This window comes from Mus musculus, chromosome 13, assembly GCF_000001635.26.
Source record: "Mus musculus strain C57BL/6J chromosome 13, GRCm38.p6 C57BL/6J".
Classification (NCBI taxonomy): Eukaryota; Metazoa; Chordata; class Mammalia; order Rodentia; family Muridae; genus Mus; species Mus musculus.
Window position 1 is genome coordinate 12,414,100 of NC_000079.6, and position 25,237 is coordinate 12,439,336.

General features: G+C 44.3%; 1 protein-coding gene and 1 pseudogene across 1 annotated transcript in view; one reads left to right on the top strand and one right to left on the bottom strand.

The window, feature by feature from the left end:
* Heatr1 (HEAT repeat containing 1) overlaps positions 1-24,794 on the top strand; it is a 43,519-nt gene extending 18,725 nt beyond the window's left edge. The window contains exons 20-45 of the mRNA NM_144835.4: positions 274-466; positions 1,318-1,487; positions 1,852-2,010; positions 3,361-3,603; positions 3,999-4,130; positions 6,943-7,046; positions 7,179-7,322; positions 7,942-8,060; positions 8,142-8,263; positions 9,535-9,663; positions 10,521-10,751; positions 12,055-12,181; positions 12,663-12,823; positions 15,668-15,714; positions 16,042-16,165; positions 16,812-16,952; positions 17,581-17,873; positions 18,530-18,680; positions 19,513-19,671; positions 19,818-19,952; positions 20,088-20,192; positions 20,275-20,443; positions 20,948-21,102; positions 21,571-21,729; positions 23,735-23,843; positions 24,490-24,794. Coding sequence (NP_659084.3) covers positions 274-466; positions 1,318-1,487; positions 1,852-2,010; positions 3,361-3,603; positions 3,999-4,130; positions 6,943-7,046; positions 7,179-7,322; positions 7,942-8,060; positions 8,142-8,263; positions 9,535-9,663; positions 10,521-10,751; positions 12,055-12,181; positions 12,663-12,823; positions 15,668-15,714; positions 16,042-16,165; positions 16,812-16,952; positions 17,581-17,873; positions 18,530-18,680; positions 19,513-19,671; positions 19,818-19,952; positions 20,088-20,192; positions 20,275-20,443; positions 20,948-21,102; positions 21,571-21,729; positions 23,735-23,843; positions 24,490-24,578 — 3,870 coding nt within the window. The 3' untranslated portion in view covers positions 24,579-24,794. The remainder of the gene's footprint in view (positions 1-273; positions 467-1,317; positions 1,488-1,851; positions 2,011-3,360; positions 3,604-3,998; positions 4,131-6,942; positions 7,047-7,178; positions 7,323-7,941; positions 8,061-8,141; positions 8,264-9,534; positions 9,664-10,520; positions 10,752-12,054; positions 12,182-12,662; positions 12,824-15,667; positions 15,715-16,041; positions 16,166-16,811; positions 16,953-17,580; positions 17,874-18,529; positions 18,681-19,512; positions 19,672-19,817; positions 19,953-20,087; positions 20,193-20,274; positions 20,444-20,947; positions 21,103-21,570; positions 21,730-23,734; positions 23,844-24,489) is intronic.
* On the bottom strand, positions 11,051-12,055 carry Gm5928 (annotated as a pseudogene).
* Positions 24,795-25,237: the final 443 nt, after the last annotated feature.

Here is a 25,237-nt window from a genome sequence, read left to right on the forward strand (position 1 = left end):
CTTTAGTCTTGACCTTTAGCTAATGCGCCTGTCTTTTTTTGTTGTTGTTGTTCAGTATTTTCAACTGCAAAGTTAGAGTGAGGCTTCTTGAATGTCATTCTTCAGCGACATCCGTCCTAACAGGTTGGAGTTCGGAATATTGAAGAAGTGATTCATCAACTCATTCCTGTGTGGTTATTGTACAGTAGTGAAAAGGTCCAGGGACAGCATATCTGAGTAAGAACTAGACCTCACTTTGTTTTCTTTTGTTTGTTTTTGCTTTCTTTTCATTAGGTACATCTACAAGATGTTCTGCAGTTGTTCAAGTTCTTTTGTGTTTTGTGGACCTATGGTTCTAGCCTTTCAAATCCACTTAACTGCACTGTGAAGTCAGAGCTGCAGACTCAAGCTCTTTACATAGGCTCTGCGATGCTTTCTTCTCAGAATACACAGTATAAACAAAAGCTGGCATCTACTGCATCTCCAGGTACAACAGGTCACATTTAACTTCTTAATACATTTTAGACATCTTACTCTGTGAGGAAGTGTGGTATACAATCTTGCACTTGATTGTATAGAGATAACATAATTTACTTAAATAGTTCATTCTATAGGGGAGATGGTGACAAGGATAAAGGCACTTGCCACCAAGCCTTATGACTTAAATTTAATTCCAGTCCCCACATAGCAAAAGGAGAAAACTAACCCCTCAAAGTTGTCCTCTGACCTGTGCATTCAGTCAGTGATGATTGCACCCCTACTACATAGAGATATAGAAAATATTCTTGTTTTTATTTATTTATTTAAAATATAATTTAAAAATTAAGAAAAAAAGCTAGGTGTGGTGGCACATGGTGAGAGTAGATTTTCTGGACTCATTTGTATGCTTTGAGGAGCGTGACCCTAATTTTTCTGAAATAATTAGGCAACGAATAGCTTCAGAAGAGGGAGTCTGGGCTGATGAGATGGCTCAGTGATTAAGAGCGCTGACTGCTCTTCCAAAGGTCCCGAGTTCAAATCCCAGCAACCACATGGTGACTCACAACCATCTGTAACGAAATCTGATGCCCTCTTCTGGAGTGTCTGAAGACAGCTACAGTGTACTTACATATAATAAATAAATGAATCTTAAAAAAAAAAAAAAAAGAAGAAGAGGGAGTCTGAGAGGGAACCTTTTGTGTTGCCAGGGTGAGGATAGTGCTAGAGATGGTGTAGCCAGGCCTGATGCATGCTGTGCCACTGACCTTGCTCCCAGCCCTAGAAGGAAACCTATCACTGTGTACCTTTGACACTATTTAAGTTTTGCTCACTGACACATCCTTTCCCCTTTGGTATTAGTGGTGATGTCTCTACTCCTCAATCTGGGAAGCCATATCAAAGAAGTCCGCAGAGCTGCCGTCCAGTGTCTCCAGGCCCTCAGAGGGGTACCCTCAAAGTTTGAGCTGGTGATAGATCACCTCATTCCTAAGGCAGAAGAGATCACTTCAGACGCTACCTATGTGCTTCAGGTAGACCACTGTCAAAGAAGGTTGAGAAGTTTTCTCTTCCTGTACCTTGTAGGGATTTTGGGAGGCTAATCCACTAATTTAAATAATTTGCATCAGCAACTACAGGCTTTTGATCCCTTTTTTTTTTAAAGGCCATAGACTGTTTCAATTCTGCCGTCCTTTTCTTGTGTGAAAGAGTAATGTTGAAGCTTTCAAAGTGAGCTAGCTTTTGGATACTGATATTCTTTCTAGTTGGGACTTTATTGAAGAGAAATTTAAAAAAGCGTAAGAAGTGTCACATCATTTGAAAAGAATCTTCCATAATTTAGTCCTGAAAGTTTGTGTTCCCTTTTTAATACAATTTTCTTTCTTTCTGGTATCCTAGGATTTGGCTACACTATTTGATGAACTACAGAATGAAGAGAAACAGAAATCACATCAGAAGTTGTCTGAAACCCTGAGAAGCCTTCTTCACTGTGTGTATGGCTGCCCATCTTACATTGCAAAAGGCTTGATGAAAGTACTCCAAGGTGTGAACAGTGAGGTAGGAGGGATTTTCACAGAACGCATGGACTGTGTGTCCCGTGTGACCTGAGGTGTAACTGTCATGTAGGCGGAAGTAACCACGTGCTCCCAGGGGGATGATGTTCTTCACGAATCTGAAGGAAGAGATACAGAAGACAAAAAGATACAGGATGCAAAAAGCGCATATCACAAATGCCCATTCCCTTTAACATTACGTGTGTTATCGAGATCAGCTTTACTCCAGATAGGCTTTGATTTGTGTCCAGTTTTTCAAGGAGAAATTCTCTACAAAGGAACATTTGTAGTCTCTGAAATTGGAACTTTTCCCTTACTTATAAAATATATGGCTTCATGTATTTTTCTGGAGGGAAAAGCACAGGCTGCATTGTGTACTAGGAAGCCTGTGATGTGAAGGGAGTGTCTGCTCTGACCAGTGGAGCTCTAAGTGCCTTCTTCACACTGCCTCACATGCCCATGTTTCCCATTGCTCTTAACTGACTACAGTATTCAGAGAATTAAAATGGGTAAAGTGGAATATAAATTAATTGATTATATATTCAATTGTATCAGTTATCAGCCCTGAGTTGTCACTGGGGACATTTATAAGCTGACAAAACTTCTTGTATAAAGGAGTGACTATGAATATGGTCCATACTCCTGTCTGTGAGGTTCATGTCTTCTGACACAACCAGGCTCAAATTGGAAATGTTTGGGAGAAAAATTATGTTTATAGTAAACAGGCAGGGTTTTTTTCTTGTCCTTATTTCCTAAAAAAAACTACAGCATTATTACTGTAATTAACTGAGAGGTAAGTTTTGGAAAGCTGTGCTAGATTATATGCTCACATTATGCCGTGTTCTATAAGGAGCTTGAGTACACAGACTTTTGTTTAAGGAGTTGGGTTAGAGGCAGTACTCTAGAAATCAAGAAACAAGTCTTGGCTCTGTGGACCATCTTTCTTTGCAGCTGCTCAGATCTGCCACTTTTAGGAAAGCAGCCGCAGAGGGCGTGCAAACAGATAAATATGGCTGTTGTCAATTAAAGTTTAAAAAGATAGGGCATCACTGACTTTGTTAGACAAGCTATGATTTGCTGACCTTTGGTTTAATTACTGAAGCCTTGGCTTTTATTAATATAATACGAATATAATATGACCTACATATAATATGAATTCACTTGAGTTCATATTGGTCATATCACACTGGAAATGGTTGAGGGGAATGCAGTGTTTTAGCAAATGTTGATCTGTTAATCTACTCATGTTTTAGGTCATATTTTCTGTCCTCACAACCATAGTGTCTTAGAGAACTGTCAGGTGGCTAGCCCTGAGCAAGGCATGAGTCTGACAACCTTCTCTCTCTGTCTTTAGATGGTGCTTGCCCAGCTGCTGCCTATGGTGGAACAACTCCTAGAGAAGGTGGAGAAGGAGCCCACAGCTGTCCTGAAAGATGAGGCTGTTGTTTTGCATCTCACTCTGGGGAAATACAATGAGTATTCAGCTTCACTCTTACAGAAAGACCCAAAGAGTCTAGACCTGTTCATAAAAGCTATGCACACAACAAAGGAGCTTCACCCAGGAATGCCAACTGTTCGGATCACTGCTCTCGAAAAGGTCAGTGGCTTCCTTTAGAAACCCAAGCTTAACCAAGCAGGAAGAAGTTGTAAGTTATTAGTATGTTGAACCTGCTTCTAAAGGCATAGGTATATTTTACCTACTGTACAAAAGTTGCAGCAAGCCATTAGAAAGGATTGCATTTAAAAGCCGGTGAGATGACTCCACAGGTAAAGATGCTTGTCATGCAAACTCAACAACTTGAGTGATTCCCCAGAGCTCTCAGTGAGAACGGATTCCCAAAAGTTCTTCTCTTCGCTCCACCTGTGCGTATGCATGTAAGAAATACATCCTCCCCTTTTTAAGCACTGAATTTGAAATGGAAAAATGTAGCACCAGTTGTATTATAGTTAGGTTAAAGTTGTTTTCTCACTCTGGGGTTTTTTTGCTCCTAGATTACAAAGCCGTTTTTTGCCGCTGTGTCAGATGGACAGGTCCAGCAGAAGCTCCTGTGTGTGCTGTTTGACTTGTTAGTGAACTGCAAAGACGCACACTGTGTTCAGACGGTCGGCAGTGTTTTTAAGGGGGTGAGTTGCAAACTTTGTAATTTGTACATGTTTAGTCTTTCCAGTTGACAAAATATATGACCTGTGTTTTACAGTGTTCCTTTGGGATCAGATTTCACTGTTAACAAGATTCAAAGAAAATTATGTACTAGAGAAGTTCAAAACCCAAATCTTATGTCTTCACCATTTTTTTTTTCATTTTTAAATTTATTCTTTAAAATTTTCATACCTTGTACAATGCATCTTAATCATATCCAAGTACTTTTCCTGCTTCCCTCCCTCTCTATCCCCTGCCAGTATATCTCCTTTCCAGCTTCAATTCCTCCTTTTAAAAAGAAACAATCCCAGCACTGGGGAGGCAGAGGCAGGCAGATTTCTGAGTTCGAGGCCAGCCTGGTCTACAGAGTGAGTTCCAGGACAGTCAGGGCTACACAGAGAAACCCTGTCTTGAAAAAAAAAAAAAAAAAAAAAACAATCCACCAAGTCCGACTAGTGTTGCTCATGTGTGGATATGTGTGGAATCATACACCAGGGCATAAGCAACCTGCCAGTGAGTGGCGCCCTTCTCTCAGAAGCCATTTGCTGTCAATGGCTCCTTAGCCAGGAGTGGAGCCTCAGGAGCCCCTGCTCCATTCATGCTAAAAATTTTAACAGGTGTGATATTGTGCATATAAACCCAGCATTCTTCTCTCTCTTTCTGGTCTTCAGTTATGTCTGCCTACTCTAGCAAAGTGTTCCCTGGTCCTGGTTTGGTGTGAGGCGGGTCAGTATAGTCCTGGTCCTGGTTTGGTGTGAGGCGGGTCAGTATAGGTGTCCCATCTGGCTGAACATTCACAGCCACTTCCTCTCAGTGTTTTGGACGGTTAGGACGTTTGTAATAGCCATTACCCACCGTATAGGAAGCGTCTTTGAACAAGATTAAGAACAGCACAAATGCCTCCAAAACAAGAGTGCATAATGGTAAAGGCGGTACGGTAGCAGGTGGCTGAAATCAGAAGCTGAGAGGCCGCATTTCCATACAAGAAGCAGGACAAACTGAAAGCGGGGCAGTGTTTGTTGTTTGTTGTTAGATATGAAGTGTATATTTTCAGAGAGTTACTCATGGTTGTCTTATTTTTGGATCTTACTCATATTAGGTGCACCTGCCTGCTTCATGAAAGGAATGGGGAATTGTGAGGGGCTTGATGTTGCGCAAGATGACCTTATTTTACTTAAATAGATATGTGATGTATAAGATGGAATTGGAGCTCTGCATGTTATGTTTGTATGTACATTGAAATCTAGCCGTCATTGGAGTGGGTTATTTCATTTCTTGAATTGACTACAGTAGAGAATGTTAGGGGGGGTGGATAAAGTGATCACCACACAAGTGCCAATACTGGAGTTTGTATCCTACGTAAATCTGGGTGTGGATGGTAGGTAGTCCACCTCTAGTTCCAGTACTTAGAAGACAAAAGCAGGGTCTTTAAAGCAAGCTGGCTAGTTAGACTCGCTGTGTAGTTAAGCTCTGGGTTCAGGTAACAGACCCTGCCTCAATAAATAAGGTGGAGAACAATCAAGGAAGACTCGTGCTATCCATGCTGGATCTCCACATGCATGCACACTGAGCATGTGCATACACATAACAGACACGGTATGTATGTAACAATAACGGAGCATGTGCATACACATAACAGACGCGGTATGTATGTAACAATAAGAATAATAGAAGTCGGGGCTGGAGAGATGGCTTCAGTAGTTGAGAGTACTTGTTGCTCTCCCAGAGGAGGACCTGGGTTTGATTCCCAGCACCATGTTGCTACTCACAAGGATCTGTGACTCTAGTTCCAGGGCATCTAACATCCTCTTCTGGCTTACACAAACACCAGGCATGTAGGTGGTACACAGATGTATATACTGGCAAAATACCATACACATAAAATATTTAGCTTAAATAATGATGAAAATGTAATATACAGATTTAGCTCTCAGTCTTTAACAGCTTTTTCTCCTCTTTTTCTTTGCAGAAGAAAATATTCTAAAGCAAGTCTAAAACATTTAATTTCCATCCCTATGTACTTTTTACATTTTCACCTTTTAAAAATGTCCATTGTCTAACGTAACTACAACATACCTGAAAAAATTGATAGCAATTCCTTGGTATCATTTACTACTCAGTCCATAGTTGTATTTTAATGAATGTCTTTTTTTTAAAAGATTTATTTATTATTATACACAAGTTCACTGTGGCTGACTTCAGACACACCAGAAGAGGGCGTCAGATCTCATTATGAGTGGTTGTGAGCCCACCATGTGGTTGTTGGGATTTGAACTCAAACATGCCATATCAGCTAAAGATAAGCTCAACCTTGACTGTCAGGCAAATGTAATTGATGTTGTACATATTTCTGAACCTAGTGACAGCACGTAAGTACCATAGGAATCTGCTCAGCATCGTACTTGAGAGCATCCTAAATAACACATAAGATGGCGTTTGTAGTGCTTGTATTGGGGACTAGGCAGACTTCAAGTGGCACAATGACGTAAATGTAGACTGAAATGTTTTCGTTGACCTGTGCAGTGATGCTTATTGCAGCTATGTTTATCTATTGATCGATTGATGGGTTTCCTCTGTGGATTCCTGGCAGTCCTGGAACTCACTATGTAGACCAGGCTGCCTTTGAACTCAGATCCGCCTGCCTCTGCCTCCCGAGTGCTGGTATAAAAGGTGTACGTCACCCCCACCCAACTTTCTTGTTTTATTTTAATGTTGATAGTTGATAATTACATTACAACTATTGCTGTACTCTTGTTCCAGTGACTCACATCACTAGCCATTATTTCAATATTTCAGATTTCTGTCGATGCTGAACAAATCAGAATAGAACTGGAGCCACGAGATAAAGCTAAATCTTTGGGCACAATTCAGCAAACGAGAAGGCAGAAAATGCAACAGAAGTAAGAGCTTTGAATACACCAAGGGGTCTGGTCTTGTACCTCAGGCTCAGGCTTTTGTTGTGGTTTCTAGATACTCACCAGTTTTGCATAAACAGGGGTAATAGTGTTTGCATTGTCAACTCTGTTTCCCAGAAAGTCACAAGATGTAGAGTCTGTCCAAGAAGTGGAGGGCCCTTACTGGCAAAGAGTCACCCTCATCCTGGAGTTGCTGCAGCACAAGAAGAAGCTCAAGTGCCCTCAGATACTGATCCCACCCCTCTTCAACTTGCTGTCCAGGTAATGGCGCGTGGATCTGGTCTTGGGGACAAGCGGGTGGTAAGAATTTGCCCATGTTGATTTATCATTGTCTTTGGGGACATTTTTCTTGTTCAGATCGTCTGTCCAATAAAGGAAGTTAAAGTGCTGTCATTAAATATTGAAGCCTGGGTTCAGTAACCCATTACGGGTTTCCTACGCTGGCTTCCTCCTGAGCTTCGTAGTAACTGACTTCATCGATCTACCTGCTTTCCTACCTAACTTCCAGGGCCGTGTCTTAGCCACTCATGTGTATTTTAAGGATGCTGTGTGACGTCTGCTATCATAGTTGTAAATGATTAGAAAACATAGCTTTAGAGTGTGCCACTGAGCTGAGGAGTCTGTTGTCATTGGAAAAGTGCCGTGATTCTCCACGTCGTTAGGAGATTGCGAGTAGGTTAGTGGGAGTACCTAAATTGTGGACAGAAACCACTTGATGTACTTGACTGTATGAGAAACAAAACTAGAGTTAGAAATCTATTAGACTGTGCAATAGTAGTGTTTTCTTTATTCCTTATTGAATAGGTTTTGAACAGTAGTCATTAATGTGACTGTATTAACTTCTAAATTCCCAATCATTTCTCTTCTGGGGCTCCTGAAGGTGTTTAGAGCCTTTGTCATCAGAGCAGGGGAACATGGAGTACACTAAGCAGTTAATTCTGAGTTGTTTGCTCAACATCTGCCAAAAACTCTCCCCAGATGGTGGCAGAATACCTAAAGGTATGTGCTTGGTGGGCGGGAAGGGCAGGAAACGGCCTGCTTGCGCATGAGTCTATCAGCCACTCCTTCCCTCCACTGTAGATGTTGTGGATGAGGAGAAGTTCAACGTGGAGCTGATAGTGCAGTGCATCCGCCTCTCGGAGATGCCGCAGACTCACCACCATGCCCTGCTACTTTTGGGTACTGTTGCTGGAATATTTCCGGTAAGTGAAAGATATAAGACCCGAGTGGCTGTTTCAGGTCTCTTCTTCAATGCATCGGTGTGTAGAGGTTTAGGGCTCAGTGGAAGAGCTTTTGCCTGGCAAAGGTTAGATCTAGTGTGATTCCCAGTGTTGGGGAAAGAAAGAAAGAGAAAAGGAAGCTTGAGTTAGTCGGTAAAAAGAACAGTAACTTTCCTCACTGGCATGTGATGGAGCTTCAGCTGGACAACATGTGGTTGGCTCCTCATGCATTATCTGACACCCTGATACTCTCCAGGAAACTCCAGCTTGCCAGTCCCCAGAAGATACTAAACAAACGAGACACACACAGAAAAATTGGTTATCATGTACCTCATGAAAGTCAAGTGACATCCATCCAGTAGTACAGCTCCTAGCCACTGTGGTGGATGCAAAGGGTGCCTTGTTGTCACTTTGATATCAGTCCCCCAGTCTTGGATGCTGCTGCTTTTATGTTTATCTGTTTTCCCAACATTCTTTTGTATGTTGACCATTTGTATGTTTGGAAACTTGAGATTCCCCACCTCTGCCGCCACCTTTAACTTTTTATTGGTTTGTTGTGAATTTCACTTCATGTACCCAGTTCTACTTACCCTCCAGTCCCCTTGTACCACCCTCGAGCCTTGCAACCTCCCCACCAAAAGGAGAAGAAAAGAACTCGCAAAAGCTCATTGTGGAAGCTATAGTGTGTCCCTTTTGTCTGCACTCCGTTGCTTGCAAATGTTCTTTGCACTGACTCACTGGTCTGGTCTGAGGCCTCTGGCTTCTGCTACACTGTCAGTACTGGAGCCTCACCGGACTCCTCTTAGATATATCTTGTTGGTCTGTGTCATGGAGATCCAGTAGTTTTGAATCTGTAGGATTGGCCCCTTCAGACACTCTGATAGTTTATTGATGGGGTAGATGTTGGGTGGATCAATTCAAAGACCTGGATCTAGGCCTGAGAGGTATCTGAGCTGGTCAGTCTACCAGCTCTCCCTCCCTGCTCCGGCTGGCCCATCCATTGCTGCAGCCAGCATGGGGGATCTACCCAGTTTTATTTCCTTTTTTTTTTTTTTTTTTTTTTTTTTACTTGTTTTTCTTTCTGGTGGTGTAGGACATTAGCCTTAAGGTCTTGTGCATGCTAAGCAGGCACTCTGCTGTTGAACAGCCCTTTGCCTGTTCTTGAGGAAGAATAGTTCAAATTTTTTATTGAGTTTTAAATAACTCTTTGGTATTTGAAAGAGAAAAATGGTGATAACTGTAATTTATTTCAGGATAAAGTTCTTCACAACATCATGTCTATTTTTACATTCATGGGAGCCAATGTCATGCGTCTAGATGATGCTTATAGTTTTCAAGTTATTAGCAAGACAGTGAAAATGGTCATTCCAGCACTTATTCAGGTAAGCTGTCTGCATGCCACCATCATTGTTACTATTTTGAATTTGTACAATTTTCATGTAAATGCCAGTTTGGAAGCACTCAGGTTCTTTGTCTAGAGCTTTACAGTGGTGAAGCCAGCAAATGGCAGTACCACATATTCTGGTACTGCCATCAAATATGTTAAATGTGGTTTCACTGAACTCTAGTAGTGTAGCCATGGAAGCGTTTTGACCTCATAATGATGAGTCAATTGACTGTTTAATCATTTGATAATGAAGCTTTTAGATTGAGAGTACAATAAAGAGAAAATAAGAGATAGGAACTTTTATAGCTGCAATGTCAGATTTGTCAGCAGGCAAGTTAACACGAGTTTTCTAAGCATGGTCTGAGAGCCAGGACTTGTCCTTACCAGGTAAAGATACCTGATGTGAGAAGGAGCTTCAAGCATACCTGTTACCCCACACTCACACTTGTGAATATCATTTACCATGCTTTCAACTGTTCGGAGGATAAGAGATTCACACTGTCCCCTTTTAACTCTTGGTGTTAGATTGGTGCTTCCTGTGTTCAATACATTGGCAGCTATAGGGCGAGTGCCTGATGTATGCGTCTATGTGTATACACTACATTGTGTGCGAAATGAATAAGTAAATGCTAAAGAGTCGAGAGTAAGGAAACATCTACATGGTCTAGAACAACCGGAAAAGTTCATAAGAAACAGGATTTGAACTGACAAAAGGGAGGACACGATTTATACAGAAGTATGGCTGAAATAAGATACACACTCACTGAGTTGTCACTAAGAGACCTAATCCCTCTGAAAGCTGGTTTTGAAGGTTATTTGTGCCTCCTCACATCCCTGTCTGATCTTTTGCAGTCTGATACTGGAGACTCTGTAGAAGTCACTAGGAATGTTGAACAGATTGTGGTGAAAATCATCGGTGTCTTTGTGGACGCACTTCCACATGTGCCAGAACACAGGCGCCTGCCCATCCTTGTTCAGCTAGTCACCACGCTAAGTGCAAAAAAATTCCTGTGGATTCTCCTCGTCCTGCTTTTTGAACAGTATGTCACTAAAACAGTGCTGGTGGCTGCTTATGGAGAAAAGGTCAGAGCATACATCAGTCAGGTGGGGTGGTGAGAGTCACATGGGCTTTGTGACACTGGCCAGCTTAAGTGTACGAGAGCACTGCTTAGTGTGCAGTTGGACAGTGCTCACCCAGAAGCTTTTGCAAGATTGTTTCTTGGTTTTGGGGGTGGCTTTTTTTTTGGGTGGGTGGGGGGAGGTGAGTTAGCTTTCAGAATGTATAGACACAGAACATCTTTTGTTGTTTGTTTGTTTTTCTTTTTCTTTTTTAAGTGTGAGTTCCTTCTTTTTATTAACACATACACAACTACTTGTCTTCTGGTTTGTTGAAGCAGTTAAGTCAGACAACACTTGCCACAGCAATGCCTGTCCAAGTGGCTTCCCATGAAAACTCCAGCACCACATTCATCAGGACACTGTCGACGAAGTCGACTAATTTTGCCATTTTTATCCACCTTATAGTATTTCAGCACAGCCAACTTAACCTTCTTCCTCTTATGCTTATTCTTCTTGGGAGTGGTATAAGACTTCTTCTTCCTTCTCTTAGCACCACCCCGAAGTCTCAACACCAGATGAAGGGTGGACTCCCTTTGAATGTTGTAGTCAGACAAAGTCCGGCCATCTTCCAGCTGCTTACCAGCAAAGACCAGCCTCTGCTGATGAGGAGGAATTCCTTCCTTATCCTGGGTCGTGGCCTTTACATTTTCTATAGTGTCCCAGGGTTCAACCTCGAGCGTGATGGTTTTCCCTGTAAGGGTCTTCACAAAAATCTGCATTGTGGCAGCGGCTCCACCCACAATGGCAGATCGGGAAGGAAAGGGTTTGCTTGTTTTTCAAGACAGGATTTCTCTGTGTATCCTTGACTGTCCTGGGACTCACTCTGTAGACTTGGCTAGCCTCCACAGAGATATCCATCTGCCACTGCCTCCTGATTTCTGGGATTAAAATTGTGTGCCACTACTGCCCAGCAACCCAGAACATCTCTAGCAACCAAACATCTTCTAAGGGCCCTTGACTTTCTGTTTCTAAGAAACGAGTCTGAAGTCCCACTGGTGGTTCTCTGCCCAGCAGAGAGGGGCATTGAAACAGGGTCTCTGCAAGCTGCCTGTGGAGGCACTATGTGAGGGGAGGACTGGCCAATTGTTTGGAAGAGCCAGCGCTCCTGAATCTCTACTGCTGAAGGAATTCATAGCTTTCTCATCTGCTGACAGCTACAGGGAAAGGCACTTACTGCTGCAGGGTGTGTTCTGAGCGTGTCCTTAGTTTGTGCTTACTGATGGACTTGTTAGGCCTTGTTGTCACCTTTCCCCTTCTTTCCAAACAGGATGCTATTTTAGAGGCAGATACTGAGTTCTGGATTTCAGTCTGTTGTGAATTCAGTGTCCAGCATCAGGTCCAGAGCTTGATGCATATCCTCCACTACCTAGAAAAGCTGCCAGAGGAAAAGGAAGGTAAGCCCCGGTCAGGGGTGGGCTCTCATCTAACAGAGCTGCGGCAGAGCAGATGGGAACCCTAGTGCATCCATAAATGACCCTGACCACTGTATCTCTAACACTCTCTCATCTATATCTGAAGTTTAAAGTTCTGAGATACACATCTTCAGCTTTTAGATAAGCATTTTGAGTGGCGATGTTCTCCTTCAGCCTCTGGGCTCCAGCCCTCAGGATCTCAACCCAGATCTAGAAGGTCTGATTGTCTCCACTTTCCCGTGTTGTTGTCTTTTCTGCTTTGACTCACTCTTCTCAGGCTTGTGGGGTGGCTGCTTCCTTGGTAAACATTCTGCTGTCACTGCTTCGGCTAAGGACAGGTCTGGTTCCTAGCCCAGCACAGTTCTCTTTGAGATAGCATCCTGCTCACCGTGCTGCTCTTGCACATCGTACAGATTAGTGGCTGGAGAGGGATAAAGTTACCTGGTCTGTTGCTGTTTTTCAGAAGCCACCTCCAAGACAGTATCTACTAAGAGTGAAGTACAAGATGAAATGTTGCCAGTTTTTAAGGTGGACGCTCACACAAGCAAGCAGCTTCGGCATTTTAAGTATTTGTCAGTGTCCTTCATGTCCCAACTCCTGGCTTCCAATCATTTTCTCAAAAAGGTAATGTGTTCTTTAAGCATGTTTATGATAAGAATTGATCTTGTTTTGGCTAAAAAAAAAAAGCAGTGTCTTAGACTCACAAGAACATAGCTCATCAAATGTCTTATGGAACTGTGAGGCATGCCTTGAAAAATAGTGAAAAACAGTGCACTTCACATGCACACTGTTGGACCCTGTCTCCCAGAGTTGAGACCCAGTGATGACATTCTCGGGCAGCATAGCCCCATTGGAAGCACGTGAGCATGTGTACCACCAGTCATCTCCAGGCAAATGGAGGATAGCATAGTTTATGCCAACCGCAGAGCACTCCCAACCCAGTGTCTGCCAGTTGAGTGGATAAATCACCTGGTTCCGAGGGAAGATTGTGAACAACACAGCCACCTGATGAAGCTCTCGTAGGAAACTATGGTTTATAGCAAGGATGAAGTGTCGGCACCTCTCCAGAAGACAGGAACACAGGTGCCTTCTGTTACCACTTCTGTGCAAGCAAAGAAAGTGAGAACCAGGAAAAAAGAGGATCAGCAGTCTCTTAGACCTAGCCATTAGCTCTGCAGCTTCCTCATAGAGATGGCGTGTTAGCTACATTGCCATTATAAAATGTTACTACTTTTAGATTATAGGGAAAAAATCTTTGCAAGCAATACAACATAAATGAGGTATTGAAAATTCAGCCTAATGAAACATTGCTAAGGATATTATAATAGGATTCCCAGGGTTCTCTTCAAGACAGGGTTCTTGGTGTAGCCTGGCTGTCCCGGAACTCAGAGATCCGCCTGCTTCTGCCTACCAAGTTCTGGGATTAAAGGTGTGAGCCACACTGCTCCACTAATTTCTTTTAAAAAGCACAAAAGAATACTTGAAGAACAGACAGTGTTCTTGCATACAAAGACACACGGTTGGGCTGCCTGGATGGATCAGTGGGTATACCCATCCTGCCAAGCCTGGTGGTTCGAGTCTGATCCCGGGAGCCTGAATATTGGAAGTAGAGAACCCATTTCTGCAAGCTGTCCTCTGACCTCCACACGTGCACTGTAGCATGCACATAAGTACACACACACACACACACACACACACACACAAGTAAAGTGATTTAAAAACAAAACTCAACTGTTCAAAGATTTTAGATTAACATAAAAGTTAACACTTCCCCAGTTAACTTCTTTAAAAATGATGTTGATGTGCTGAGGGTTAAACCAAATGGTAGAGAACCGTGATCAGATAGGTCAGTGTGACTGACCACCAGGCTGAGAACACACCTAGGTGTGGGGGGGAGGGGGTGGCAGATGGTTTACAAAGCCACAAAGAAAGTGCACTTAATGCTGGCATGGTGTGTTTCTATTTCCGGGGGAAAGGGACTCTGCTTTCACACCATGGACATCACATAATTTTAGGTAGAGGAAAAACTTTGATGTAAAAAGCAACACCTAGAGCTTTTTAAAAGAAAATCCAGGAGAACAGTGTTGTCATCAAAGGAGAAATGATTTTTCTTTCAAATTTTGAGTCAACAAACGTCACAGTAAACGAGCAGAAGGAAGGCTGCAGGCGAGGATCACTTAGATCACTGCGTCTCATGAGTTCATCAGTTTCCATTCCAACACTGGCAAAGGATGGCGTTTTGATGAAGAGGAACCACAATGGCTACTTAATACTTGATAGGACTCAAGGGCCCTGGTGAGCAAACCTAGAAACACAGACTAAGTGGGACGCGGCTTTGCTGTTCATCCAAGTAGCAGAAATGGGAAAACTGTTGATGCCAACAGGTGCAAGGATAGGAGACGTGCAGTGGCGGGTGGTGTGTGTGCTCGCAGGTCAGAGGTGAGGAAAGCTTGCCCAGGTGCCTAAGAGACTTATCAAGATGTTCCCAAGCTTTGTAAGTGCAGGAGAACGTCCCGAACCTCAACCTGACAAATGCTTCTAAATACCAAACTTGTAAAGCCATTTCGAACCACTCGCTTGACAGCGTAAGTGGAAAATTGCACACCTGACCTCGTGTCAGGTCACGGTCAAAAAACAGAAGCACGTGAGAAACATGTCGTGAAATTACCTTCAGGCTTATAAGGTACTATCATGTTTATACACGTGTCCCATCCTAACTATCATTATTTGCAAATTTTTCAAAATAAAAATATCCAGATTGAAATAGGTCTCATCTCAAGCATTTTAGGGTAAGGAGTGGTATTCAATCTATGTGTAGAGAAAAACGGACATAAATTATCTAGCAATAAAGGAAAGTGATTAAATATATTTACAGAGGAACAATATGTATTACTGGACTGAAAGAACTAGAACAAGATAGGTTTCCATATCCTGGCCTCAAAAATCTGATGTAAGGGCCGGGCAGTGGTGGCGAATGCCCTTAATCCTAGCACTTGGGAGGCAGAGGCAGGCAGATTTCTGAGTTCGAGGCCAGCCTGGTCTACAAAGTGAGTTCCAGGACAGCCAGAGCTACACGGAGAAACCCTGCCTTGGGGGAATGGGGGTGTGAGGAGGGTATCTGATGTATGTGCTATTTAGAAACTTAATGGCAGGTTCAGGCTTTCTTTGGTGGTTTGAAATACAGGAAGAAGCAGGAAGCAATTACATGATAGGCCATATCTGTTTTCATAATGCTTGATTTAATACCCTGTATGAGCTCACAGGGGCAGGCTTTTTATAAAAGAAACATCGATGTTTTTCTGAATCTTGCCATGCTGAACACATACTATAAATCCAATGAACTGGTTGCAGCCAGTGAGGGAGATCTGCATCTAATGAAATTGCGATGGTACAAGAGCTTCAGATTTGTGATAGCAGTCTGTTTCAGACGACCTCATACCGTTCTCATGGAGCTTCTTTAATTCCTAGGTTGTAGGAAGTGGTGGTCCTAAGAGCCTGCACGGACTTGAACAGGGGTATGTTTGTGCTTTTTTAAATTTCTCGGGAATAAGTTCAACTTGCAAAGGAAGAGTGACTGTAACAATGGCACACAGTCTGGCCATGTTCACTGCTGCTCTGCACCCGGGCTTTGTCATTCTTGCTGCAGACATTTTTGTCTCTCAAGTCTGTCAAGTTCGTTCCTTTGCCCTGAATATTTTGCTCCAAGGCAGAGGGAAGACTGCGGACTGGTTTTCCAGGCAGGATAACCAGTGCTGACCCGTCCTCTCCTTTCCCTCCTGTAACTTCTGAGGTAAGTCTGAAGTAATTTACTGACTTGCCTTTTGTGGATCTGTTTCTTTTAGTCTGTTAGAAACGGTTCTCAGCTATATTAACACGGTAGCACAGTCCATGGAAAAGAATGCAGACAAACTGACTGGGAAGTTTTGGCGAGCGCTGCTCAGCAAAGCTTACGACATGCTGGATAAGGTAGGTTTTCTGGGCTTTCGTTTCTCCCCTTAACTACCCTGTTTGTTACTACTTTTTATGCCATTGTAAAATTATTTAACTCAAGCTTGCACTTTAACAATACACTAAGTAATAACTTTTCTTGATGTAAGAAAGCTCACGTTTTCCTTGTTCAAGTCTCTTAATGTCTAAAAACAAACTTGTTTCCCTACCAATGATGAGAAAGTGTGCCTCAATAAATGTGATGAATTTAATAATTGATCGTGTAGATATAGTGTTCTGCATCATTGAAGTGGGATAATATAAAAAGGCCAATTAGATGTATTAGATTTACATGCTTGGCCTTGAAATTAGGACATGGCCTAGAGTAGTTAGCTTCCTTTTAGTGTTGCTGTTTTGGTTTTATTTGTGGTTAGTAATAACTGCCTGAGAGCTATTGTATGTGAGAGCACATGTATGGAAATGTCTGCCACCTCAGGGTTTATAATAAGTAAGAGTCTGAGCTGGCCATGGTGACTTGTGGGACATGCCTGTAGTCCCAGCTCTCAAATCGGAATTCAAGGCTAGCCTGGGCTACATGGATATGCTGTCTGTTAAAATCATAAAGTCTGTCTTACAGAGTTGAGTTCTCCTTTTTGTTTGGTGTTCAATGTTCCCTTCTCTGTAGGTCAATGCCTTGCTGCCCACAGAAACATTCATCTCTGTGATTAGAGGGCTGGTGGGCAACCCCCTGCCGTCTGTGCGTCGGAAGGCGCTGGATCTTTTGAATAACAAGCTCCAGCAGCACACATTCTGGAGGAAGAAAATGGTAAGTGAGGGCCCTATTGCAAGCCTGCAGGGCTTCCTCTGCTGCTTAGCTCGCCCACGGTTCTCTGGCACACCATGGGAAATGGAAGGCTCTTATGATCTGGATTGGCATACTGTGTGTGATGTGTGAGAGAGCAAGACACCCGCTGTGGCTCCTCATGCTAGAGATGTGCTAAGGAAGATCTGAGGATGGAATTCCTAATGCACTTCTGCTTGCTGTGACCCAGGCAGCCCTGGCTGAAGCATATTTGCCTCTTCTCGCCGGGACACTGTATGGATCAGCAGTTGGTCAGACAGTTTGTGCATATGCTTAGCAGTAAGAGAGGCGGATGGCAGTGGCACTGAGGAGACCGAGAGGCTCTCGAGTTCACGCCCCGTCTAGGCTGTCTAGTGAGTTCAGGGTCAGTCTTAACAGTAAAAAGAAGTCTGAAGCTGGAGCTCTGTGGCTGGATTACTGTGTAGCATGACCAAGACCCTAGCTGACTGCTCTACACTGGGGGTGGGGGAAGAACAGTTGCTTGAATGTGGTTGTGTGACTTGGGACTCAGACCCAAGCAGGGGAGATGGGAAAGAAGACTGGCCCTTCTTGTAGCTCTGATTACAGGTTGTTTTGGCTTCCATTTCTTCAGGTCCACCGCTTTCTCAAACTGGTTCCAGTCCTTCTGGCCATTGTGCAACATAAGAAAAGGGAGGCAGAGGATGAACAGGCAATTAACAGACAGACAGCGCTGTACACCCTGAAACTCCTGTGCAAGAACTTCGGGGCACAGAACCGAGAGCCTTTCATACCAGTTCTCAGCACTGCAGTAAAGCTGATAGAACCAGAGAAAAAGGAGGAGAAGAATGTCCTGGGAAGCGCCCTGCTGTGCATAGCAGAGGTGACGTCCACTCTGGAAGCGCTGGCCATCCCCCAGCTGCCCAGGTACCTAGGAACAGGAGCCACTACAACGGAAATGGGGAAGGAATGCGTTCAGGGCTTCGGCTTCTTGAATAGAAAGTAAAGGAAAATAGAGTAGTGAAAGAATTGATCTTTTCTTTGCTCTGGAAAGTGCACCATTTCCTGTGACCTTCAGACATTGCTTGGCGATGTTCTTCCTTTCCAGAGTCGCAGTGCTTAGGGAGCAGCGGAAGCATGGCCAGAGCAGCCGTTTGCTGTGGCAGAGGCAAGCTGGGCGCTCCTGACTCTGCATTTGGCTCTGACCATAGCCTGCTAGCATTGTAACAAGTTACTAATCTTAAAACCCTGCCATCTGTAATACAGGGCCATATCCTCTACACACACAGACACACACACACACACACACACACCGTGTTTCTCTTTATAGGCCTTGTTGTGCTCTGCACATGTTCAGCCATTGAAGACATTCCTTTTCACGGCTACCATGTGTCAGCACTGTTGGCACCAAGGATTTTTTTGGATCTAGTAGTAGAAAATGTACAGGCAGTATTCTGCATACTGTGGGTTACAGTGTTGTGTAGCAAACACAGCTGGCTGAGAGTTTTTCTTCATGTCCCCAGCTCCCTTCTTCAGTGTTTGTGGCTTGAAGCTGCTCTAACACACTTGTTCCTTCTTGCCAGCCTGATGCCTTCGCTGCTGACAGCCATGAAGAGCACCAGTGAGTTGGTCCACAGTGAGGTCTGCCTGCTCAGCGCCCTGGCTGCCCTGCACAAAGTCGTTGAGACTCTGCCACACTTCATCAGCCCCTACCTGGAAGGCCTTCTGACCCAGGTGGGTTTGGTTATTGTGACTTGCTGCTCAGGGTGGCCAGGGGGACAGTTTCACCCCTCAGTCATCTTACTGGCTCGCTCTTCCTATGATTCATTATGTGATTCTTGTTTCCAAACAGAGGTGTGTGTCTGTTGAACATGTACCTCTTTCTCTTTCGTTGTCATCTCTGCTTCATCATGGAACCAACAGGCAAAATAGGGTGTCTTTCTTTCAGCTGTGTGTGATGTACAGCTTTTATTTACCTTAGATCGTTGAGGGTGGCAGGAAGAGTTGCCCGCTGTTATTTAGGAAATTAGTATGGCTGTGGCTTTGATGGGAAAGCGTCTTTAGCTGTAAGGTGTTTCATATAGTGGGCTTCTTCCTTTACAGGTGAGCTGTTGCCTGTCAGCACACTGTGAGCGAGTGGCATTAGCTGAAAATAGCCATGAAAGTCAGTCCTCCTTGACCAGGTTACTAGTGTTCTGGTTTGTGATTCCTTGCCGTGTGAAGCTGAGTCTTGACTGCCATGGTGCCAGTGACTTGACATTCATTGTCTTCAGCAAGGGCTCAAAGCTGCTGTCTCTTGGAAGGGGGCTAAGCTGATGGAGTCTTCCTCAGCTGCTTTTAGTGAGCAAGAACCTGAGTTGTAGGAAAGCCATCGATCGGGCTGAGAGTTCTCTGTACTCCTGCGCTCGACATTCACCTTCTTCATCGGCTTCCAGTCAGGGGAGTCATCCACTCAGTTTCATCTGCAGATAATCAGTTTGCTTTAGAAGAGTTATTTGTTCATCCTGTGAGTGTGCTTGCCAGCACAGTCCAGTGCCCTCAGTCACTGTTTTTCATGTTCCTGCAGGTGATTCACCTAGAGAAAATCACTAGAGAAATGGGTTCTGCCTCACAGGCTAACATTCGCCTGACAGCTCTTAAAAAGACCCTGGCCACTGAGCTCTCACCTCGAGTCCTACTGCCAGCCATTAGCAAGACTTTCAAACAGATCCAGAAGAACTGGAAGGTGAGTGTTAACTGTTGATCTCTGGAGCGGGAAGGTGGTGCTGAATGCTCAGTGTTCGTGTCTGGGAGCATAGCATCGTTCACTTCTGTGAGGATGCACTGAGCTCTAAGACAAGGCAAACATATTCTCTGCTGTATTCACGGTAGAATCACATGGGCCCATTTATGAGCATCTTACAAGAGCACATTGGGGTGATGAAGAAGGAAGAGCTCTTATCTCACCAGTCTCAGCTGACCACATTTTTCCTGGAAGCCCTGGACTTCCGGGCACAGCATTCAGAGGTGAGCTGGTCCCCACTCCCCAGGCCCTGAAGCTGTCATTTCCTATCTGTGCAAGAGCCAGATTAATTTTTAACAGTGTAGCATTTGTCCTTGCCAAAACATTGAGTCCATGCCAATTAGTTCCTTTCTTTTCAGGACGATCTAGAGGAAGTTGGGAAAACGGAAGGTTGGATCATTGACTGTCTAGTGGCCATGGTGGTGAAGCTCTCAGAGGTCACATTCAGGCCTCTCTTCTTCAAGGTGAGCCTTTCTTACCTGCATGTCATGCTCACTGTCACTGGCAGGGTGAGTAGATGATGTCACTGTTCTCTCCTGGTTGTAGCTGTTTGATTGGGCCAAGACAGAAGATGCGCCGAAGGACAGGCTGTTGACATTTTACAATCTGGCTGACTGCATTGCTGAGAAGTTGAAAGGCCTTTTCACTCTGTTTGCTGGCCACTTGGTGAAACCTTTTGCTGATACCTTGAACCAAGTAAACATCTCCAAAACAGGTTGGTAGCTCCTTTGGGCCAAGGCACCCGTGTCCGTGTGTCTGACACAGGCACGTAGACAAGACCTAGAGCTCAGAAAAGACTTACAATCCTTGGTGTAAGGATGGTGAACTTTTACTTTGCCATATTTTCTATTATGTTAGAACAAATAATCGACATAAGAGAAAGGGTAAAGTGGGCATTATTACTCATTATTGGTAGTAGCTGTATAATTTGGGACTGGAGACAGCCCAGTGGTAGAGTGTGTCCCTGATATAGGTAAGGTCATGGGTTCCTCCCCAGGTTTGGATCGGTCTGTCCTTTGCTGATAATTATCTGAACTTGCTCAACTTAAGCACCACAGTCTTAGCTCTAAAGGAGAGCCCCATCTGTGGACACCATTGTTTGGTGTTGTACCATTTACAGCTTCTAGGTCATTCGCACAGTCTCCTAGCTGTAGTTATGGCAGTGTCTCTAAGCACCAGGACTGAGTGTTTTGCATTTGTACTCTTTCCCTGCATACAGACGAAGCCTTCTTTGACTCCGAACGTGACCCTGAAAAGTGCTGCTTGTTGCTGCAGTTTATCTTGAACTGCTTGTATAAGGTCTTCCTTTTTGACACCCAGAATTTCATGAGTAGGGAGAGAGCAGAAGCCCTGATGATGCCCCTGGTGGATCAGGTAACCCACTGCAAGGCCTTCTGTCACTGAGGCCTCCTGGATCCGTCTCTGCAGGGTTTGTATATGTGACATGATAGCTTACAAGGCTTAGTCATACAGTGTTTTCAGGAGACGGATCCTTTAAGGAAAATGTTACTCAAAAATGGATTTTCCATGGGTTTGACTTGTCTTTATTGTGGAGTTCATTGAGTTTTACTTGGGAATTTCAAAAGGAAAGAAATAAGATCTCATTGTCAGTTTATCCATTGAAAAGGTTTGTTAACTATTGTTAAAGGAGCCTCGCTGAGCATGGCTGCTCCCACAGGAAAGTTCCACCACCCCAGGTCTTCCAGAGGGAGAAGTTGGTGCTAAGGGCTTTTGCAGCTGTTTGAGATCCAGAGGGAAGAAGTTGGCCCTAGAGACAAGATTAGTATGGGGAGAACTTACTTTTTGAGCCTGTTAATGCTGACAGCCCATGTATCTTCCCAGCTGGAAAACAGGCTTGGAGGAGAAGAAAGGTTTCAGGAACGGGTAACCAAGTACCTGGTGCCCTGCATCGCACAGTTCTCTGTGGCCATGGCAGATGACTCCATGTGGAAACCCCTGAACTACCAGATTTTGCTGAAGACAAGAGACTCTTCCCCTAAGGTGAGCACTGGGAGTCAGTCTCAGATGCCGCATTCCCCTGGTGGGTGTTGCCTAAATGCCCACCTGGAGTCATGATGTCAGCCGGGGTACTGACAGGGACAGCCTGGCCCTAGGCCCGCACTACTAGAGGTCTGAGCTGCTGTATAATATGGAGTTCTAGCTTTCATAAAGAACTCTTGGGCTGGGAAGATGATTCAGTTGATGAAGTGCCTGTTGTGCAAGCATATGAACAAAGTTTGACCTCTAGAATTCACATAGAAAGCCACCTGCTAGGGGCTAGAGAGACGGCTCAGCACTTGGGAGTTGGCTTCTCTTCCAGAGGACCCAAGTTCAATTACCAGTACCCACATGGTGGCTCACAACTTTTTATGGCTCCACTTCCAATGGCTTTGCCCACTTTACTCAGATATACACTCAGACAAAACACCAATGCACATAAAACATAAGTAAATCATTTAAGGAAGAAAAAAAGAAAGCCAGCATGCTGGCATGTATCTGAGAGTTACATGCAAAACTGAGAGATTCGCTGGAAAAAATTAAAGTGTGGCACCTGAGGAACAGCACTTGAAATTGGCCTCTGACCTTCAGATGCATGTGTGCACAAGTGCACACTCAGCCACCACACACACGTATATACAGTAAAGAATTCCTGATTTCTTCTGTAGGCTCTCATAAATAGCTATATTTCACAGTGCCCTAGGTAAAGTAGGCAGGAGCATTAGCATACTAAATACCACTGGTTAGAAATGAGTGCCGTGGTACATTGAGTGAAGTTAACATTCCTTACCTGGAATTTTCTAGCCGTTTTATTAATAAATCACCACTATCAAACTATCAAATAAGAGCTTCACTGGGGGACTGGAGAGATTGGCTCAGCGGTTAAGAGCACCAACTGCTCTTCCAGAGGTCCCAAGTTCCCAGCAACCTCATTGTGGCACACAACCATCTGTAATGGGATCTGATGCCCTCTTCTGGTGTGTCTGGAGAGCAATGGTGTGTGTGTGTGTGTGTGTGTGTGTGTGTGTGTGTGTGTGTGTGTGTGTGTGTGTATGTGTGTGTGTGTGTGTGTATCTTTGAAAAAAAGAAAGAGCCTCACTGATAAGCAGCCCAAAGTCGGAGTCATTCAATTGATCACATTTCTAGGAGTTAAAAACAGTAAAGCTATTTATCATATGGTTGCAGAAACAAATTTTAGTATTTTATCTTGATTACTGTTAGGAAAATCTTGATTAAATATAATTATGAAAATTACTCCAAATTAGAAAGGGGGCTATTTTGTTTCAGTGGCCTGCTATTAATACCTCATAGCTACTTGCATTGCTTATGATAGGCAAGGTGTGTGGAGAGAAACACCTAAGCTTTTGTTCAGTGCTGGAAGGAAACTAGCCTAGTGGGAGTCTCGGTCATTCAGGGACTGCCAGAGGTGCTGCATCACCAGGTTGGCACAGTCTAGGCAACCCAACAAACCGCCTCCACCTAGGCCTATGCTAGGACTCCCTGAAGTTTACATGTGGTGGTGTTTTGTTTTACATTTATGTATTAGGGTGGGGGCATAAGCTTGCTGTTGGGGGGGGGGGTCAGAGGACAACTTGCAAGAGTCAGTTCTCTTCTTCCCCCATTAAGTGGGTCCTGAGGATTGAGCTCAGGCCACAAGGCTTGGTGGCAGCACCTTTACCCACTGAGCCATCTTACTGGCTTCTCTGTGGTTTTTCTGTTTTGGTTTGGTTTGGTTTGGTTTGGTTTGGTTTGGTTTGGTTTTTATTCACATTTTAAAGAGCTACAGTGCTAGAACACAGTTTGAAAAACTGTTATGTAGACTACCAGCTCTCAAATGGCTACATAGTAGTTCTTTTTGTGGTAGACACTGAGTGATCACAGTGAGGGTGTAAAAGAGCACTCAGTGTACAAAGCACCATCTGCATGCGGGTCAGGCCTCACAGGAGTGAGCAGCAGTAGGGACAGACGACACGGTCTCATTCTTGATGACTGCTCCTGTTCCTTCCAGGTGCGGTTTGCAGCCTTGATTACTGTCTTGGCACTGGCTGAGAAGCTGAGAGAGAATTACATTGTTCTGCTACCAGAGTCCATTCCTTTCCTAGCAGAGCTGATGGAAGGTAAGTCTGCAGCTAACACTGACAAAATATTGTGGCCACAGGCTGTCTGATACAAGTCAGGAAGCTGTCACCTCACAGCCCCTGAGATTGTACTACTCACATAGGAAATAGCTTCAGATATTTACAGGAGTCAGTGTCTATGTCATTACGGGCAGTCAGTTGTGCACTGGAATGAGGGGGTATACTTGCTGATGCTCAGTTACCACTGACATAATCTTACTCAATACTCACAGTGGCTCACACTGCCTGTTTTAAGAGAAGCTAAGAAAGGAGAGGTTAGAAAGTTCTAAGACTTTGATAATAGCACTGAGGCAGGTGAGGCTGGTTTAAACAGGAATTCTTCATTGACCTGCCTCTGCATATGAATTGGGGTTGCTTCTGCATCTGACCAGAAGCATACCCTTTTATGTCTGGTGTCGGGTGTCTTGGAGAGCTTCTGGGGTGCAGGGTCCCTTGAGAGCTTGAATTTGAATGTGTGGCCCCTTCTTGTGGCATCCAAGAACAAGTACATGCCTGTGAGGAGTGGGGGACAGTTGGGGAGCACCTCGGGTCACAGCCTGCTAGGTGCTTCCTGTACCTTGACACAACAGTGGTAATTAGGCAGGACAGTGGGCAGCCCACTTCTAATTCTGGTTTTCGTTGTTAGACGAGTGTGAAGAAGTGGAGCATCAGTGCCAGAAGACCATCCAGCAGCTGGAGGCCGTGCTGGGAGAGCCGCTGCAGAGCTACTTCTGAGGCAGAAAGCGCATCTGCCCACCGCCTGTGCTCTGGGAAGAAGTCACACTCATTCTCATGTTTTAATGGGGGTGTGGTGCCATGTTACTTTCGGTACTTTCACATCTGCCGATACTTAATGTTTTTACAAAATCCCTGCCTGTCTGGGATACCACAGAATCCTCTCCTGCCTTTTGTACAGAGTTGCTAAGGAGTAAACCGGATGGTATTTTTATACAAACTGGTATTTGTCTTTATCCTGAGTGGTGTTCAGATGAGACAGGCATGTTTAATTTCAGTACCTGAGGCCTAGTGCTTCCCTGAAGCACGAGCTGTCACTGTTCCTTGCAGCACCTCATATTTGTGGTATAGGTGTTAGCAGTACTACAATCCACAGTAGTGGTCTCAAGAAAATGGCATCACACAGCAGCATTCAGCAGGAGTTTCTGGTGACAGCCATTTGGAGTAGGTTAGAGCAGCTCATCCATGCAGTTTGACTCAGGGCTGTGGATGTCTCCGCTATTCATCTTTTCTGTGTGTGGGGGCTTGGGGTGGGATGGGGGGGGGTGGGTCGTACGCTGCTAAGGAAACAGCCCTCAGCTGACCGACAGGACACAGGAAGGATAGCAACACTAGTGGTGGTGGTGGTTTTGAAGTTCTTTGTCTAGAACTGTTAGGTA